This window comes from Rhyacophila brunnea, unplaced genomic scaffold (genome assembly GCF_057557595.1).
Source record: "Rhyacophila brunnea isolate RB1 unplaced genomic scaffold, BYU_Rbru_1.0 scaffold_2, whole genome shotgun sequence".
NCBI classification, from domain to species: domain Eukaryota; kingdom Metazoa; phylum Arthropoda; class Insecta; order Trichoptera; family Rhyacophilidae; genus Rhyacophila; species Rhyacophila brunnea.
Genome location: NW_028232859.1, coordinates 56,283,699 through 56,302,933, shown reverse-complemented (window position 1 = coordinate 56,302,933; position 19,235 = coordinate 56,283,699). Strand labels below are relative to the sequence as shown.

Sequence of the window (19,235 nt, the reverse complement as noted above, 5' to 3'; positions counted from 1 at the left end):
AATTAAACCCTGCCTAATCCAAGCCATGGTAGATAATATTTAAAAAAATATTCCTTTATTTATAAAATATCTAAAATTATGTCATTAAACCAAATATAAATTTACATTTTTGTAGATAGGAGTATATATTATATTTATCGATTGTTTGGTTTATGTAGAGCTTAATGAATTAAAAAAAAAACTTACCATCACCATAATAATATGTAATAATATGTATTCTTAATTCAAAGAAAACAAATAAGTATGACTTAAGTATGCACTATTTTTGTCTAATCGGCCATAGCATACCTAAACTATGTAAGCAAGGTTTAGTTGAATTTAAAAAAAAACTAACCAATTGTATAATAGTTCAATGAAAACAAATAGGAATTACTGACAAACTGCACTATTTATGTCAAATCTTAACAGCCTATCTCCACCCCTCGCCACTGAATTGATACTACCTATATTGCAATAACGATTATAATTGCATATTTTCGTCAAATATTTTAGACCTGTTCTGTGAAACGTCCAGTTTAATATTGAGGTATTTTGTATACCAGAGTATCCTAATAAAGGGTGTTTTTTAGAGGTGTAGAACTTTAAAATGAAATAAAATACATACAAATTGAGGTAATGAAAATGTTATTGGCTTTATTCAAAAGATAATTGTATGCTATTAGTGTTTAAATATGATTATGGGCATGCCGCGGCTGGCTCGAAGAAAGCGCAATCTAGAAGTCCAATTTTTGACATCTTTTTCGAGCAGCTGGGGCCATATATCAGCAATAACGCAGCGAGTGTTAGCTTCCAAGTCGTGTATCTTCTCTGGTTTATCGGTGATAGACTGATGATTTCACATATCTCCACAGAAAATAATCTAAAGGTGTTAAATCACACGATATTGGAGCCCAATTCACAGGTCCATAACGCGAAATTATGCATTCATCGAATGTTTTCTTCAATAAATTGATTGTGGCGCGCGCAGTGTGGCATGTTGCGCCGTCTTGATGAAACCACCGCTTTTCCACATTAATGCCATTCAATTGGGAAACAAAAAAATCAGTAATCATGGATCTATAGCGCTCTTAATTGGCTGTAACGTTTTGGCCGGCATAATTTTTGAAGAAATATGGACCAATGATTCCACCAGCCCATAAAGCACACCAAACAGTGACTTTCTGGATATAACGGCGTCTTAATTGTGGATTTTCTTCACTACAAATGTGGCAATTTTGCTTATTGACGTAGCCATTCAACCAAAAATGAGTCTCATGATAGACGATTTTGTTGACCGTACAATGGACGTAGTGCGCGGTATGTTTCGCGAACTGAACCACGATTTTCGAAATAGATTTGCACAATTTTCAACCGTTGTTCTGGCGTAAGTCTATTCATGGTAAAATCATAAAATGGCAAACCAAATTGACCACAAACCAGCTGTTAGATTGGTGTCGCTGGAAAAAGTGTTGCCAATTTGAAAACCAAACCTCTAAAAAAACACCCGTTAGGTATCATATCATACATATCAATACGAGTATTTTATAGTCATTAAATTTACATTCTACAAATTGAATGGCTGGCATTTCATTCAAATATTCAAATTCCAAATAACTGAACTAAACACACGCAATATTCACGCTATATTAAATTAATTACGTGCAACTTCATTATTTACTTAAGCTTCGACATCAGACCTAAATAAGTACCTAGTCAAAATCAGTGTATTATCTTAATTAATCTTGGGTCCCAATTTGTTAGTAATTTTTCGTTTACAATGTCTCATTTAACCTGGTTCCTAGCAGCAGTAGGGGTGGATGTAAACTGTTAAGATTCGATATATATAGTACACACTATAATTTGTCAGTCATACTTGCAAAAATGTAATTATTTGCTGACGGTACTAGTTAGTTTTTAAAATCCAATTAAACCCTGCCCAAACGAAACCATAACAGTTTAGGTATGCTATGGGCGATAGGACAAAAATTAATAGTGTACACATTTTCAGTCATACGTATTTGTTTTCGATGAATTAAGAATAGGTACATAATTGACATATGGTGTTGGTTAGTTTGTTAAAATTCATTAAGCCCTGCCTGAACCAAATCATAATAGATAAAAAATATTCTATTATCAGCTATAAAATATATAAAATTATGTATGGTTTACTGGCATAATTTTAGATATTTTATAGGTAAATGAATATTTTTTGACTATTGTTAAATCAAAGTAGTGCAATTATTAAATCAAAGTATCTACTTTGATTTAATAAACAAAAACCGATTGCCAAAGTAGCTTGATTTAAAAGAACGCTGATGAGTGGGTATTAAAAAGGCCAATAGTTAAAATTTATCGCAATTAGTACGTCACCTTGTAGCATAGAGGTAATGAACGGACGGGGTGTAAACCCAGGAGCTGCAGGGTTGGATTCCCTGCCGGGGTGGCTCACTTTTTTCAAAAAGATTTTTTCTATTGGTTATAATATATTTTCTCAGAAAGTGTTTTTCAAAATTATGTATGTTCGATAACGTATACGTCAATAACGTGTGAAATATAATCCCTTATGCCAGTACAACCTACCTCTACCCTTTGCTACTGGTTCCTAGTATACTTATATTAATGACATTAGCATATCGAGCGATTTCCACGGATTTCTAGTACATAATATCGGAGTGGGAAAGGAAAACTGAGATAAATCTTCGAAGAGTTTTGGAAGAAAGTACTTTTTTGTAATCGGCTTTTGTATTTTACATAAGTAACGCAATTGAGAAAGCGCTTCAGAGAGTATTGTAAAAATACTAGGTTTCTTCGTCTCAATTAAATATGACAAAAGAATTAAAAAGATTTTTTCTAGTCCTTATAAATAATATGTTTCTCAGAAATGTTTTAAAATTATGTTTAGTCTGTTTAACTCACTCTGTTTATAATTTTCAAAATAGAAAAAGTGATAATAATAAAAAATAAAAGGATTTTTTCTATTGGTTATAATATGTTTTCTCAGAAAGTGTTTTTCAAAATTATGTATGTTCGATAACGTATACGTCAATAACGTGTGAAATATAATCCCTTATGCCAGAATCTAAAAGAAAACCTTTCCATTATTAAGTAAAAATATCAAAAAAAGCTCTTACATTCATAAAAGAAAATATGTATTCGATTGACAGGTCAGAATACCTAAAAACGTCTCAAATCTGACTCTGACGGATTACTTTTCTGTTGCTTACAACAAAAGAGGACTCATAATTTGTCGTTAAAAGTGAAGTGTGACTTACGCCAGTAAGATAATTATATATCTCTAAACGAAAGTGTTTCCCAAACTTTCGACATCTGTGTACCGCTTCTATAATTTTCGTAACACTGAGTATCCCTCGTCAAAAAAAATTGCATATGCTTTAATAATAATCAAAATATTATATATTTTTTTTCCTTTTTTAGTACATAAACGAAATAATAATAAACGAAAAATAAAATTCATTCATAATAATTATATTATAAATAATTACAAGATTAAAAGAACTTTTTTATATACCACGTTTTTAAATTCTGTTGAATCATATAAACTTGACAATTCTATGTATTAATAAATACTTTTTTTAAATTGTTTTAATGAATTATCCCATCAACTTGAAATAAAATGATCAAATGCGTAATAAAGAGAGCAATTATAAGAAATTTTCATAAAAATATTAATTGAATAACATATATGAGATTTTTAAAACTTGTACTTGATATGACGTAAAAAACAAACAAACAAACAAACAAAAAACAAGAAAGCGAGTTAATTCTTTTTTCAAAATTGTCGAACGCCGTTACGCAAAAGCGTAAGCATTGAAGTCGATCGAAGCGCCACCTTGTGGATTTTTTCTGAACTAACTATTAATACAAAACAGAATAAGCTGAAAATGAATTAAATTCTTCTTAAAGATGGCTAAAAGTATTAAAAGAATGCATTGTCATCGTGTTCTGATATATTGTAAAAGTGTCAAATGTCTAGCTAGTCGGTAAGTTAGTTAAATCGATTGCAAGATTTGTATTTGTATTTGTTGTGACGTAATGTCCCCAGCCATAGTTTCGGGGCGCCGAAATGTCCCGTTTTTAGAAAGAGTGCAACCTACGCTAACATTTTTTTTAAAAAGGCGCGAAAAAAAAATCGATAGAAAAGCACCGGTAGAAAGGGTCTTTTCTCTTATTTAAAGAAGTTACAGTTGCAAGTCGCAGTTCTTAAAGCAACGTTAATTACCAAAGTATATTTTAAGAAGTCCTGTGAAGTATTTCATTCCTATTTGAAATCAAAACCATACTTATATACTTTGTTCTTCAGAAAAATATAAGACCATATTAATTATTTATTTTCACGTGTTCATTCTTGTTTTTAATAAAAACTATGAAGGAATATGCGTTTTCTTGATTACACATATGTACTATTATCTTAAAATTAGTAATGTCCCGTTTTGAGGCAAAAAATAAATGGTCACGTTAGTTATACCGGTTATAGGGTTACAATTGGCCTCAGCGAGAATTGTTTGAAAACGTACACGTGACCCGCTGGCCACGTGATGCCGGCCTGCTCCGTGCGTCATTTGCCGGCTGGAGAGGGTCCTGGATCCACGCTGTCTCCCCGCGGGAGTTCGTCGTACTCTTGCCGCCCATTCAAATAATACTCTTTCTGCAGGAAAAGTTTTTAGACGGCGGTGTTTGTTTCGTAATTCAATATGGTTTACTGTGCGTCTGAATTTACTTCACACGGCTCTATTGTATGTACGGGACACGAAAAAAAACTTCAAAAATGCTATTGATTACTATCCAATAAAACGATAGGTAGAGTTGCTGCTTCATAACTTTGCACTCCGGCTCTAGGATGAAAATGATGTAATACATTCTAAAAATATTTTTTTTCTTATCACTACACATATTAATACAAGTGGATATCATTTGATCTAATTGTATGTTAGGTAATCAGGCAAAGAGGTGTATCAGTATAGTAAAAAGTGCAAAGTTATAAAACATATAGGTACTCTAGCATTGATGGTTTGTTCTCCCAATGTATTTGTAGAAGTAACCTGCTCATGGTGTGCCAATTGGGACACATCCCTTTGGATATAAGATGTAATCTACTTAAACGAGTGAGTGTAAATTTAGACTAACATTAATTTATGAATTCTTAAAATAGGGTGTGTGGTAAATTTTTCTTTATATCTATTATTAAAAATAACATGCTTATTGTATTAAATAATATTTGGGTAAATATGCCGCAGATGCCCGCATGAGATTTTATAATTTTCTTTTTAGACCAAACCAAACCTAACCTAACCTAACCCACTCCAACCTAATATAACCTAATATAATCTTAGTTTGTGATGATGCATCAAAATGTATGAAAATTTCAAATTTTAAATTAAAAATTATTGGATCGAAAAACATCTGCGCCGACAGAAAAATGTACATATTATTTAATATAAGTGTCTGTCTACATGTAATAAACTGTTTTCGTTTAAAAAAAATGTAAAAGCTCATGCGGGCATCCGCGGCACAATTACTAATATTTTTGTTTATCGTCCATATTCACAAATAACTAAATTAAGAACAATAAGCATTAACTTTGATTGTTCTTTAAAATTTTAAATACTTACCAATATTATATTTCGACAATATTTTTATAACTTCGAACCGCATTCGTCTTTGTCAAAATTGAATTAACCAAAATTACTTTTGCTGATGAAGTGTTTATTACATACCTACATGATGTTTTGTCATGTTTACATATATTTTTTATATTTTAATATCAATCATTATTGTCAAAAAAACTTTTTGAATCAGCTTTCAGTATGCAATCATAACTAATAAGTTGATATTAAGTCTATCATCAGCGATATTCAGAAGCCACCGGTGTTCGAAAATATAATTTTAAGACATATATATCAACCATGAGCTCTACAAGTTTTAATAAGCCAAACCTTGCCAGACCTTGAAAAATGCAACGCATACAATGGGTCGACCACGTGATAAGTATGGATGATCATGCAAAGATGAATCACATCATTTTTAGCAAGCCAGATGAAGAATCGAAAGACCACCAGTTCAATAGCTTAATGATTGATATATTTGGCGGTAGATGATGACGTCAGTGGAGATAAAGTCGTTGTTGCTTGGAAGTTGAGAGGTATGAGAGTTTATTTATCGTTACAAGAAAACATAAAAACAATGATAAAGATGACAGAGTACTCTTATAATCCCAAGTACGAGTGTACTAATGAGATTGACTATATTATTAAATTAACTGGCGATCTACCGAGATGTTAATATAACAGAAAGATTTGACTCGAGATGAGTAGTGCACCAAGTGACGGACTCGATGTGAGTGGTGCTCCGAGTGATGGAATCGAGTGGGGTGAGGATTTATGGATTGTACTTTCTATTATTTATGCAAATGCAGTTCATACATAACAAGAGACATCATCGCAATTAACAAATCATAATAAACCCCATTGATCTAGATTATGATTGAGGAAATACTGGCGATCATTTCCGCTACGTTGTTTTGTTTTGAAAACAAAACATACATATTAAAGTGTGTCACCCTTGTAACCCTTGGTATAATTGCTACATTATAATATATATTGAGGAGAATACCAAACTAAGTGGAGGACTTGACTACTGGTTGTAACACCACAAAAGAAGAAAAAATAATGTAGGAGGAAGCTGAATTCATTTAAGTTGTGAAGAGTTTTTAAAATTTAGAAATAAAAATAATATCGTTTTCTTAAGAAATCGTACTTTCAGATAGGATTGAAGTGATGTGTATATATATAATAGTAAAAATCCATTACTTACCACACCCCACCAGAGGGCTTGAGCAAAATTGGAAAACTTGCTATTCTCGACATCCTTCTCTGCCAAATATACAAGGAATGAGGCGAAGATGAGACCCAGGAACCCGATGTAGAGAGTGGTTATCAGCTCCTGCAAAAAACGATAATAAATAAACATTATTTATCAGTATATTTTACAATATAAGGTATCTAATTATAAACAACTACTCTGGGTGGGATATATTATTGTCACCAATATGTATCTCATTGTGCTATATGCCAGTGAGAACTACTGGAAACAATAAGTACCTATTTACCGTTTACCTTGAAAAATAAATAAACATTATGTAAACAATTAATTATATTTTGTATAGATGCCTCTAATCTAGACCTTTGATTTCCAGACTTTTTTCGTTTCTCGAGATTCGAGAATAATTCACAAATGATATCTTTAGTTTTCTCATCCGTTAGGTACATTTTTTTCACATTCACATCAGAACCAAGACAATTTTTTAGCGTTTTTTGTCAAATTGCCTTATGTTTGTAAAAAAAAATACGGGCGAAACCAAAATATTCTATTTCAGATTAAAGTTAAGAGCTTTTTTAAGCTTTTCTCGCCAAAATTTTTTTACCAGCGATTTTCACACCTATTTTTTCTTGATTTCTCGAATTCTCAAGATTCTCATTATTTATTGATTTCTCAAGAAATAAGAATCTTAAAATTTCAAATAATTTATTCCTCTAAAAACGAGATGAAAAATCTCGATCACAACCTCCACTATAATCCAATCATTGATATCAAGTCTCTGAAGACCTGTTATGAATTTAAATATGCTCACGTAAATAATGATTTAATTGTGCATATGTTTAAGTTCCAACGAGAAGAGAGTTCTTTTATTTTACCACGTTTTTATTAGCTTGTATTCTTGTTTGTCCGGTACAGATTTTTTCTTGTGTGTCCAGTACATTTTTTTCTTGTTTGTCCAAGATTTGTATTGGACGATTGAAGATTTTTGACCAACTTTCCGACTAGCTAGACATTTTAAACTTTTAGAATATATCAGAACACGACGACAATGTATTCTTTTAATACTTTTTAGCCATTTTTAATCAGAATTGTATTCATTTTCAGTTAATTCTGTTTTGTATGGAAAGTTATTATTGTCGGTTGCTAAGGGGGTCCTAGCAACTAAATTATTAATATATACGTGCGTTAGGTACTATGGAAATCAATATGAAATGTCAAAATGATATTTCAATATTCTATAATATTTATTCAGTATTTCTATCAAGTACAATAAAAAGTTTTTATTAATACATAGAATAGTCAAGTTTATGTGATTCAACAGAAAATTTAAAAACGTGGTATATAAAAAATTCTTTTTATCTTGTAATTTTTTTATAAAGCCTCAGGCAATTAATTAATTATTTTTAAAATATAGAATAAATTCATTTTTTGTTTTGATATTATCAGTGAAGTTTTGAAATTTCATCGTTGTAGTATATCGTACAATTTCGTACGTAGGTATCAACTTATTCACCAATAGTATTGTGGAATTCCATATGCTCCACTTTGAAATGATAAAGATAATTGACCTTATTTTACATATTATATTGCTTGCATATTTTATTCATCAACACATCGTAGATACAATATTATCATCTTGCAATGATTCTGGTAATAATAGTATGAGCCTTGGCACAATTTAGTTTTAAGTGTATTTTACACAAACTGCTTTGTGGATTATGGTGGAAATTATTATATTTGCTTACACTCAGTAATGCTGCGGTAAGCTTTTGCTTGCCTGGGGTTCCCGGATAAAATTTACCCGCGTTTTATTTATTATTCAAACTTTGGATTGAGTTACACTGTGTTTGCGCGGTGAATACGTATTATTATTGACATACGTATATAATTCATAATAAACGTATAGTATTTTATCATCTGATTCATGCAAAATTAAGCGCACATGAAAAACCGAGTTATATTTTAATTCAGTGGTAACGGAATACCAATAACCGAGAAGTACGGTTGGGATGAATAAATGTAAACACATAAAGACATTTCAATTATTATTATCGTCAGGTTCGTCAACTCTTTTTACTGAGTCAAACAAAGCCAAAAAATATTACTGTTTTTCACCTAATTGCATTGTCTGCTTGGGCCAATAATTATGGTCGTATTCATCCTTTCTTCCCACCAACCTCAAATCCCAAATTATTGTCATAATACCAGGAAAGTCAGCAGTTACGGGTCATGAGTGGATCGTAATTGCAAGTTAAGTTAAGTTATATCTAGACAGCGGACGCGCTTAGTCTTGTTAAAGATAAGTAGTCGCTAACTGGCACTTGTGAAACCGCTGTGCGTATATGGTGATTCGTCCATCGAGTACCCTTTCGACGTTACAAGTTTAGTTACATCAAGACAACGGGCGCGTGTAGGCTTGTTACAGCTAAGCCCTCGTTAACCAAAGATTAACTCAGACAAAACAGATCTGCTTGACCTTCGTTGGACTAAATATGATACAGTTTGAGCGAACGTCACGTCTATCATCCATCATGAACTTGCCATCATCATTCATCATCAAAATCCAAGTGAAACCATAGTGAAATTCCGAACCGTCAGGTTCCAGACCAAAACCAAAAGGTCAGTGACTGGCATTCTGTTAACCCCCCCCCCTACCTAGATCCGTAATCCACCATCATCTTAAAATTACAGTCCACTACTAAAAGCACGACCATGGTCTATTACATTTGGACCCTGGGGACCGACTTCTTTGAAAACAGTGATTGAGATCGGTCGTTGCTTGACTAATAAAACAGGTGAGTACCTGGATGAATAAGCATAGAAATCCAAAGAGGTAATGCAGTCGCTGTTTTAGGTACTCTTGAGGTATACAGGGGACTATATGGGGGTATTTTATATACTAAAGCGTCAATGACATTGAGCTACTTTACGAGCTGCTTATTGGCGAATTTACAATTTGCCTGTAAAGTCGCCCAGTGTCATCATCGAACAAGCTAACAAGCAGATTGTAAACAATCTACCAAGAAAGTTGAAAACCGGTCAACTTTACATGCTACACACCGTGTGGGTACTGCGTCTGCGCAGTAGAGCGTAGTAGCGAACTCCAGGTAAAAATACGAACTACGTTCTGTCAAAATAGTCGCTAGCTTGTTGGGTTCTCAGCGAATGGAAAGTTTTGTGTGTCATCATCACAATCGCAGTAGTTGAATCGCCCGCTTTTAAATTCGCCAACACACAGCTTGTAAAGTAACTCAATGTCATTGACGCATAAGGGAAACCTAGTAAGTATATAAATAGTTTTATAATTATATTATTTATTATACTTAAATCATTTAATTTTACACCATTTGTCACTTATTTTGTTTTACTATTTTATTATTATTGTTTTTCTATATAGTTCTTAATGTAATATAATATGTAAATAAGTTTAATAAATATCTAAAAGTCAATTATTCATTCAAAGCGAATGTCACGAATAGCTATTATATTGTCATTTATTTTCTATTTAACTGATAGCAAAAAATATAAGCAAACATGATGCGTATTAGAACATGCGCGCAGACCAGTGACAGTTGACACCATATTCTGTCATTCCATGACACGCGAGTATTCACACAATCACGCAGATATGGATGCTTTGCGAACATTTGCGGAATTGAAATATTATAAGTATCGATTAAATATGCAAATAAGATTAGCAGTATTAAATACGCATTATTATATTATCAAAAATATTGAAATTTACAAGACGACATCTAAGCACGACATACGAATTTCTTTTCATAGCAATAAAAAAGTATACGAGTCTAGTATATATTATAATATGCCTACACATTTTTTACAATGCTTTCTTTAAAATATTCTGTTATTCCATTTCGATTTTAAAAGGAGTATGTATTGAGGAATCATTATGTTCCTCCATTTATTTCTTTATTTTTTTTAATTTCCAGAATTAGTTGTTTTGTGTAGTTTTGTTGTGTAATTTTGTTGTTTAATATTTTGTGAGATTTTTGAGAGTCATTTCGTAATAATATTATATTCACAATGATGGAAAAGATGTGACAGGCACTCAGTTTTAAATATGTCATATTCAGTATAATTTAATACAATTATTGTAAGGGAGAGTAGAGATACTGAGGTAGGTAAAGGATTTGGCTATATTCTTAACATGTTTGGTTTTGTTGTGAGAATGGTCCCCACATCCTTAAGCGGGCCCAGGGCCAGGATGTTTGGCAGACCCCCAACATATTGTCATGTTATTTACATGACCACACTTTTTATGCTAGCAACTCGACGAAAAAGACAACCTAAGGACGCATGCGCGCGTCGAAAAGTTTGAAATAAGTTCGTTGAACTATTTCCGGCGCCAAGCGGGCAAGCTTTTTAACTTGAAGCAGGAGCAACAATCACTCTCTCAGTCTCTGGCTCCCGAACGATCAACATCTCTCTCGTTTTTCTGGCGTCCGAACGATTAACATGGCTCTCGGTTTCTGGTCTCCGGTCGAAGGACGTTCCTCTCAGGCTATGGAATCCGAAGGAAGAACATGACTCTAAAACCCTGACGACACGCGATGGAGGATCACCCTTTGATTCCGCTTTGGAAGGAATCGAGGACGGAAGGAACTGAGGTTATTTTAACCTGGTATTTATTTTAATCAATTACGTAACGGTCCACCGAACTAGCACATTTTATCTGTGATTTAAATTAACTAAATTATTTTATGGCAGGCGCTCGTTAACAATTAATTAATTATACACTTTTATACTTTCATTATTTCATTATTGATACTTCAATTATACCTTTGTTAAAATTTAATAGCCGCGTTTTTATTTAATAACCTTTTTATTGTCTCCATGCAATTCATAGAGTACAGTTACAGCAGTAACCGAATGGGTAAAGCAGCCCGACGGGTTACTCGGCTTTGGAGGCATGTCAACCTCCCACGACCCTATCCCCGGTCTCATTGCTCTGCCGCAATCCCATCCCATCCTCTATCCCATACCCATGCTCCTCGTACCCAGGCGCCCTGCCTTTCCCTCATAATTCCCATCCTATCCTTCTTTCATACAATCCTACCCACCCCCACTACCTTTTTTCTTTCCGTTACAATATCACTACGGTTAAAGGTAGTGTGATTTCCTACAGTAGTGTTCCCAAAATGGAATTCCGTGGTAAAATTAAGGGTATTCATTTAGTTGTCGTCATTAAGCATCATCATTTATTATGGAGCACAGATCGTGACAATTTTGTGACCCTTCGCCATATTGGATAAAATATAGTCACTTTTTATGAGATTGGAAACAACAAACTAATAATAATTATAAAATAAAAATCTACACGTGAATAATTATCATTTAATTATATCAATCACCATATCATATCAAATTGAATCACATAGCTGCATATATTAATTTATGTTAATATGCTTTAATTGAAATAGCGCCGTAGGCCACTTTTTTACTATTAGAGTAAATTTGTGATCTGTGTTTATATCACTCGACTGGTTAATCCAACCACGCCGGGCCCCGCCTAAGCTCAGGCCCTCAGGCTAGAACCCTGTCAGTCCCCCCTTATGGAAGCCATGGTTGTGAGGGTTTCAAGATTATTCGAGAATATCCTAATAACATCTACACTATTATATACGTATAATTTGTGTTAGGTATTCTAGAATATGACACCATTGCTTGGAGTCGGTCCACATATTAAAGTTGGAACAAGTCTATAATAGATTTCTTCGATTTCTTTACTTAAAGACATACGGATTCTTTCCTTATCATAACGACAATCAAAAGAATTTTCCGACTCCTTTCCTTCTGGGTATACTATCAATGCAGTCCTTGTCAACCCGGAGAATGATTGTTCTTTTAATGTATTTCTTTTTACTACTCCATGGGTACATTTAAAATCCGCCAATATATATTAATTGTCATGTTTCAGCCAATATAATTCGCAATTCTGTCGTTTTCATAATACTCCGTCACAGAACAGATGTGATGTTTCATGGTGACGTTTATCGTGCAATTAACATATTTTTAATAGCATCATAAAGATTATTATATATATTATTATAAGATGTGTTCCGAATGCGGCCAAAGAGCGCGACACTTCGTACCCTTGTGACACAGCCTCAAGGGTTCCATCGACGTGGCCGGCCCTCCCTCACCCTGCAGCGGTGCTACAAAAGCGATCTACGAGCTGCAGGTCTGGAATGGCGGGAGGCGCAAGAGTTGGAGATGGATCGAGGGAAGTCGCGCGTACTTGTACTTGTACTTGCCCTATGCCCCAATGCTGAGTCGTGACAGGGTGAAAGAAGATGAAGAAGATAATATTTGAGGACGTGTTAAATAGATACCTAATTGTTTTTAATATTTACATAAGAACTTAATTTCTTATATCTTTCGTGTTTTATATTGTTTTTTTATTAGTAGTTAAATATTTTTATTCATTTCATAACGGTTTATAATATCACACTGTTTATAATTTTATTTTGTATTTTTGTACAGACCCTACCTCAATTGCAGCGGTGCTACAAAAGTGATCTACACACTGCGGGTCTGGCATAGCAAGAGGCGTGAGAGTTTACAATGATAAAGTGAAAAAAGAAGAAAAATGTATTGCGTATTATGGCGCATTGGTCAACAGCTTTAACGTCATCATACTCATTTATAATAAATAAATATATTACAATGGTACTAACGTATTTTTTTATTAAATAACCTAAAAATATTTTTTTTTTAAACAAGAAATCTTCTAAATGGCAGATGGACTGGTACATGAGACAACTAAAATAAAATCTACTTTTTCTGATTATGCATTTTTGAAACAGATAATTTCTTGTCGTTATTAATTAAATTTGTTAATTCTAGTGGTGCAATATAAAATGCGTATAAAAAGAATCTTTCAATGTACGTAACATGTTTCGTGTATAAACACGTGCATCAGAGAGATATTTTTAAATATCTATTGATAAACATGCATCGAAATAATGAGATGGCGTCGAGACCGATATTCAATGTTTTAAAACTGAAATATATGTTTTATTATAGACGATCGAAATTAGTGAATGGGTGCTTTATTATTTTATCCTCCTTCAATAATCATGCTTAAAAACTATGAATCTATAAAAAGACAAAATACATGAATATAAGCAAGTTTCCTATATATGATATAACGGGTGAAGTAAAATGATTGCCTAGGTTTATACAATTTAACTGAAATACCAGGTCGAGAAAGTCAGGGGTGTTTTTATGTGACTATGAAAAATACTACACATATAGCCATCCCCCTAGGCTAGAATCTTTGGCGCCCCCCCCCCCCCCTTACCTATAGCTAATGTTAAAGTAAATCTGACACTACACAAGCATTTTCCAAATGGTGTTCGAGGTACTTTAATTTATTGAGTTGTTAAGTTGACAATAATAAAAAATTGTATCGCATGACCACATAATATTCTAAAATGTTATTTTTTTTAAATTTAAATTTATTTATTTTTAACATATTGTAGACTTTACAAATTACAAGTTTAAGACATTCACAACATGACATTTAGAATCAAAGAACTATAGAACAGTATTACATAAAAAAAAGAGATAGATCAGTATAGAGATAGATAGTATGGTATTGAACAGTAGACATGTGTAAATGTAAAAAAAATATAAATTAGATAGGTACAAGGAAGTACACCGGATGAGTTAAGCAGATCCTATTTTAAGAATTTATAAAACAACGTCCACCTATACTCATCCTCACGTAGGTGGAATATATCAACACCCGAAGCAATTTCGTTGAACATAGTTATTATCGCACTAGCACTAGCAATAGCACTTCGCAATAGCACCGCAGGCAATTTTTTTACTATTAGAGTGAATTTTTAAAGTGCGCTTATCTCATTTATCTGGTCGACCCATCACGCAGGGCCCTCCTAAGCCCGGATTCCTAGGCCAGAACCCTGTCACCCCCCCCCCCCATATGATATTGTTAAGATGTTATTTATTTTCGGTTTTACTATATGGCGTAAAGGTTTCCATACAACGCTTATTTGGACGCCGCAATCGGAACAGATGCTCTTGGAGTGTAGTATCGAGATGTATAATACACATGTGGGTGTCATATATAGTGGATGAAGAGGTCGAGATTTGGTGGTTGCTCCGATGGGTGGATGAGCGAGTTTTATTTGCAGCGTAAACAGTCGGTACAAGAGTATGTTACAGTAGTTACAATACTTATGATATTGTTCCGAGGTCCGAGTCTCGGTAGAATGAGATATTGTGCGGAGCGATACCGAGACTAAGATACTAATAGACCCGGAACTTATATTCGAGTGACATCTTCAATGAATTATGATCCAGTATTTATTGACGTACTCACGATCAAAATAATATCTTGAAAAGAATATTTAAGACATACTTATTATAATTGAGTCAGCTACTCTCTTTAGTATAGAGTTTACGTCATTGGATATGGCTGACTATGTGGAAAAATAGATATTGCGGAAATTATAATTGCAGTAAGCTATTTACTGAGTTTGCCATAATTGGACCCTACGGGAAATGGATATTAAGGAATTTATATTTGCAGACAGTTATTTAATATCGATGCTGACACGGATTGAGTTGTTTATCCCCATACATATATATTTGCAATGCAGTGGTGTGACCTGTCACTGCCGTCAGTCTCGATCGCGTGGTTCTTACAGCTAGCTCTGACAATTTTATATTGCTTTTCAAAGGTTTTCTTTGTAATTATTTTATTAAATTTTAAGACTAATATAATATTAATGTTGAGTGGTTGGTTTTCATTGGGTTTAGCTGAATATATCGAACAAAAACATGAGGTAATATTTTTAAATATCTATCGTAATCGATAAAGTTTTGTATTTCGAAAAAAAAACACTTCTCATCATTTATTATTAGGCGAAGAGTACTAAAAATAACATCTTCATTTTCATCGGAATGCTATTTTCATGCGCTCTTGATACAAAACTTACATCTACATCGCGTCGAAAAGGAAGAAAATAATGTTTTTTTACATAAGAAAAATCCCGCCTGTATACTTATTGAGTATAATAGCGCTTGCGAACGTTTTTATGCATACGAGCCAAAAAAACTAATAAAATATACCAATATTATAAAGAAAATATTAAATAAGTACAGAATTGCAATAATTATACCATTTATATAAATATTTTTTCAGTGCCTTCCACCTCCCATAAAATGAAAATAAAACAACCATTTTTATTGATTATTTTCTTTATCTTATGAGAGCACAATATTTCACAAAATCATATAAAACAATACGTACTAGTGGAAACCACTTAAAATCACTTATTGATGAAAATGGTTACATGTAAGTTGTACGTAAAACATTTCACCGTGGCACAGTTCGCCATGAGCTTTATTGTCGGAAAGAGATCCCCGTATACTATACAGTCTCCAATTTTATTAGATTCAGTATGAAAATTAATTCAATTTTCATAGCTGATTTTGGCGAAATTCATGAATTCAAGAATGAAAACCCCTAAGCTATAGTATATCGGCTATTTTCAAAATTTCTTTGCTGTTAGCTTCATGTAAAGTGTAAAATGACAAGAACCGTGTTTTATTTAGACATGAATTTTATGTCAATAGTACCGTACGACCCAAAGAGGTTGGACGGTTTTTAATATACGGCCATATATTTCCGATACAACATTTCGAGGTGAAGTGTGATACGGCGAACTGCATGTGTACAACGTACAAGTTTCCGGACACGGGTGAAAACTAGTTAAATACTGTGCATATTCATATAAAAGCAGACTTTACCATTCAAAATACATACTGGCGAAGATTCACACAAATGTGATGTTTATTTATACGCAGGCGGAAGATATGATTATCAAAAAGTTGAAAAGGCATTTAATTCAAATTACTAATAAGTAGTCGATAAGCGTAGTATTGCGAGCGTTTTGAAGATACAGCAATATTTCTTTGATTTAATATAAAATTCTTTTACGCGTTGGCATTGGTTTGCCACCGCTGGAGTACCTATAACAAAACAAAAAAAACTTGAAGTACGAGATGGCTATTTATTATTAAAACGAGACAATAGCAATGTAGCTCCTCCAAGAATCACTGTCATTCGCCCATCTTTCTTTTAGTTCTTTTCAGGTTGGCAATACTGGGGCGTTTCATATTAATTGTGACGCCACACTGGCGTTAGCATTATATTCATATATTTCAGAGTTAAGATTCCTGGAAAATAATTTCATTCACTTGTTCCTATTCTATTGGTCCCGTCTTTTATCGAAGTTTGACTAATTTGCAGTACATATCAGGTCACCAACGCATTGAATATTAAGTCACTTACGGAAGTCGCTTAGCCAAGAGAATTAAATGACTCTGCTACCATATACGTTTACCTGCATTATGAGCGAAAGTAAATCATACTTATTATTGGGAAAATATTTTCAAAGTATGTAGGTACATGATGGTAGTTATAGGCTATCTTAACTTATACTGACTTTTCTAAGTGAGTGATCTATTTAATGAGCTATCGGCATAAGTACCATACATTCAATATATCTCTACCCGAGACCTAGAGTATCGTATGTGCAAAAAGATCACTTTCAGGAAAATGCAATTTAAGATTTTTCAATCGCTTGATGTATGTATATGAACATGTCTATAGAGGCTTTTTGCTTTTAGGAATTCCAGGTTTTTGTTATTCTTCTTCTTAGTCATTCCATCATGGCTGAGGATCATGACTACCGATTTCTAAATGACAGACATGCTTGTCTTATGCTCTGTCCTAGAAATCTGAAGCATTTGTCGCTAACACTTTATTTCGAAGGCATCGATTATTGCTTTCCGCTCCCATGCTCTCAGGGTCTATAACTCGGCACATATGCAGACCATTTATTTAAAAGACTCTAAAAGTGAGTGCACCCATGATAGCCGAGCGGTTACTGCGTCGGTTTATAAAGCCGGATTTGAATCCCGGATTTAGCAAAATTCACAAGCTGTTTTTCAATATTGTATGTTTAAACACAGAGCATGGTACCTAATAGGTTGATCAAGTGGCGACCATCCATTTGACGTAAAAAAACAAAAATCAGTTAATACAACCTGAAGATAATTGAATCGGTTCTGAAAAATATGATATTTTAGATACGAATTTTGTACTTACCTAACTATTTTACGTATATACGATACAACGGTCCTGAGTTAAAGATAATCGTTTACTGCTGATTCTTTGCCGCTGGCCGAACTAATGCATACCAAATAATTACGCAAGTCTGATTGAAAACGAAGCTCAGTTACTTAAGTTTTAAAACAGTGAGAGAGAAAAACAATTGTCTTGGTCCGGAAGTGACTTAGCATTAACGTTATTTGCCTGCCATTTCTTTCCCTTTGTCGGGCGTAATGCCTTCCTTTCCGGCCAACAGCGCCCGCTAAGATGCTAATGCCAGTGTAATTGAATCAACCACAACACAATACAGACTACAATACTATACAATGCGATATGGTGAATCCGTAGTCCACAGTGCAATGACGTCAATGTCTCATACTCTCTTTATTTTCTCCACCGTTATTAACCACAACCACGCAGAGATATCATCATATGTGATTTTATTTTATGTTCGTACAGAATTAATACATTTTTTTGTCGTTGTCTTTTGTCATGTTTACGCACGTAGCTCCATTGTTAAGCTGTGATTAATGTACTTGTATCTGTTTTAATATTGTTATATGTGATGTCAGGGATATCGTACCTTTTTATGTACGCGTGCCAAATTTTCCCGAATATTATTTTTCAACTGTCTGACAGTTATGGAGAAAAATAGTTTTTAAAAATTCTAAAAAAAAAATTAAAAATTCTAGATACCACTCACAAAACGAAGCATACATTTAGCTTTATCATACATTTCGGTCCACTCATTTTAAAACCGTATCCAGAATTACTACTGCTAGCTTCACCAAGTTTTTGTTTCTTATTTGATGCAGTCATTTTTTGTGGATAGAAATGAAATTGTTTGTCAATGTATTAATTATTTTGTTATTTACTCACAAATTGACAATAGAATTGATCTGATCAGATGAGGCATTCTCTCGCTATAGTGGTACAAGCATTGTAAATCGATCAAAATTAGAGATTCGCGGTGCGACAATCCCCGCCACCTGATGTGGTTATTGCGATAATATTATATATGGTGCATAAAGTCTAAGGACCGACCTTTGCAATTAAATATTTAAATTAAACATAATTATTATTCTTGAAGAGTATTTGCCTGCTATTTTTTAAACAATGTGATCTGTCATTTATTATTATAATAGGTATTTTTTCTCTTCAAACGCGTGCCATACAAAATCGTCTCGCGTGCCACTAGTGGCACGTGTACCATAGGTTTGCCACAAATGTTTTAAGTGGTAAATACCTAATG

General features: G+C 33.4%; 1 protein-coding gene across 4 annotated transcripts in view; it reads right to left on the bottom strand.

Annotated features, from left to right (window-relative positions):
• LOC147072563 (potassium voltage-gated channel subfamily KQT member 1-like) overlaps positions 1-19,235 on the bottom strand; it is a 524,358-nt gene that overhangs the window by 89,250 nt on the left and 415,873 nt on the right. For all 4 annotated transcript variants that reach the window (XM_085946963.1, XM_085946961.1, XM_085946962.1 and 1 more), the window contains exon 7: positions 6,811-6,939. In XM_085946963.1, coding sequence (XP_085803089.1) covers positions 6,811-6,939 — 129 coding nt within the window. The remainder of the gene's footprint in view (positions 1-6,810; positions 6,940-19,235) is intronic.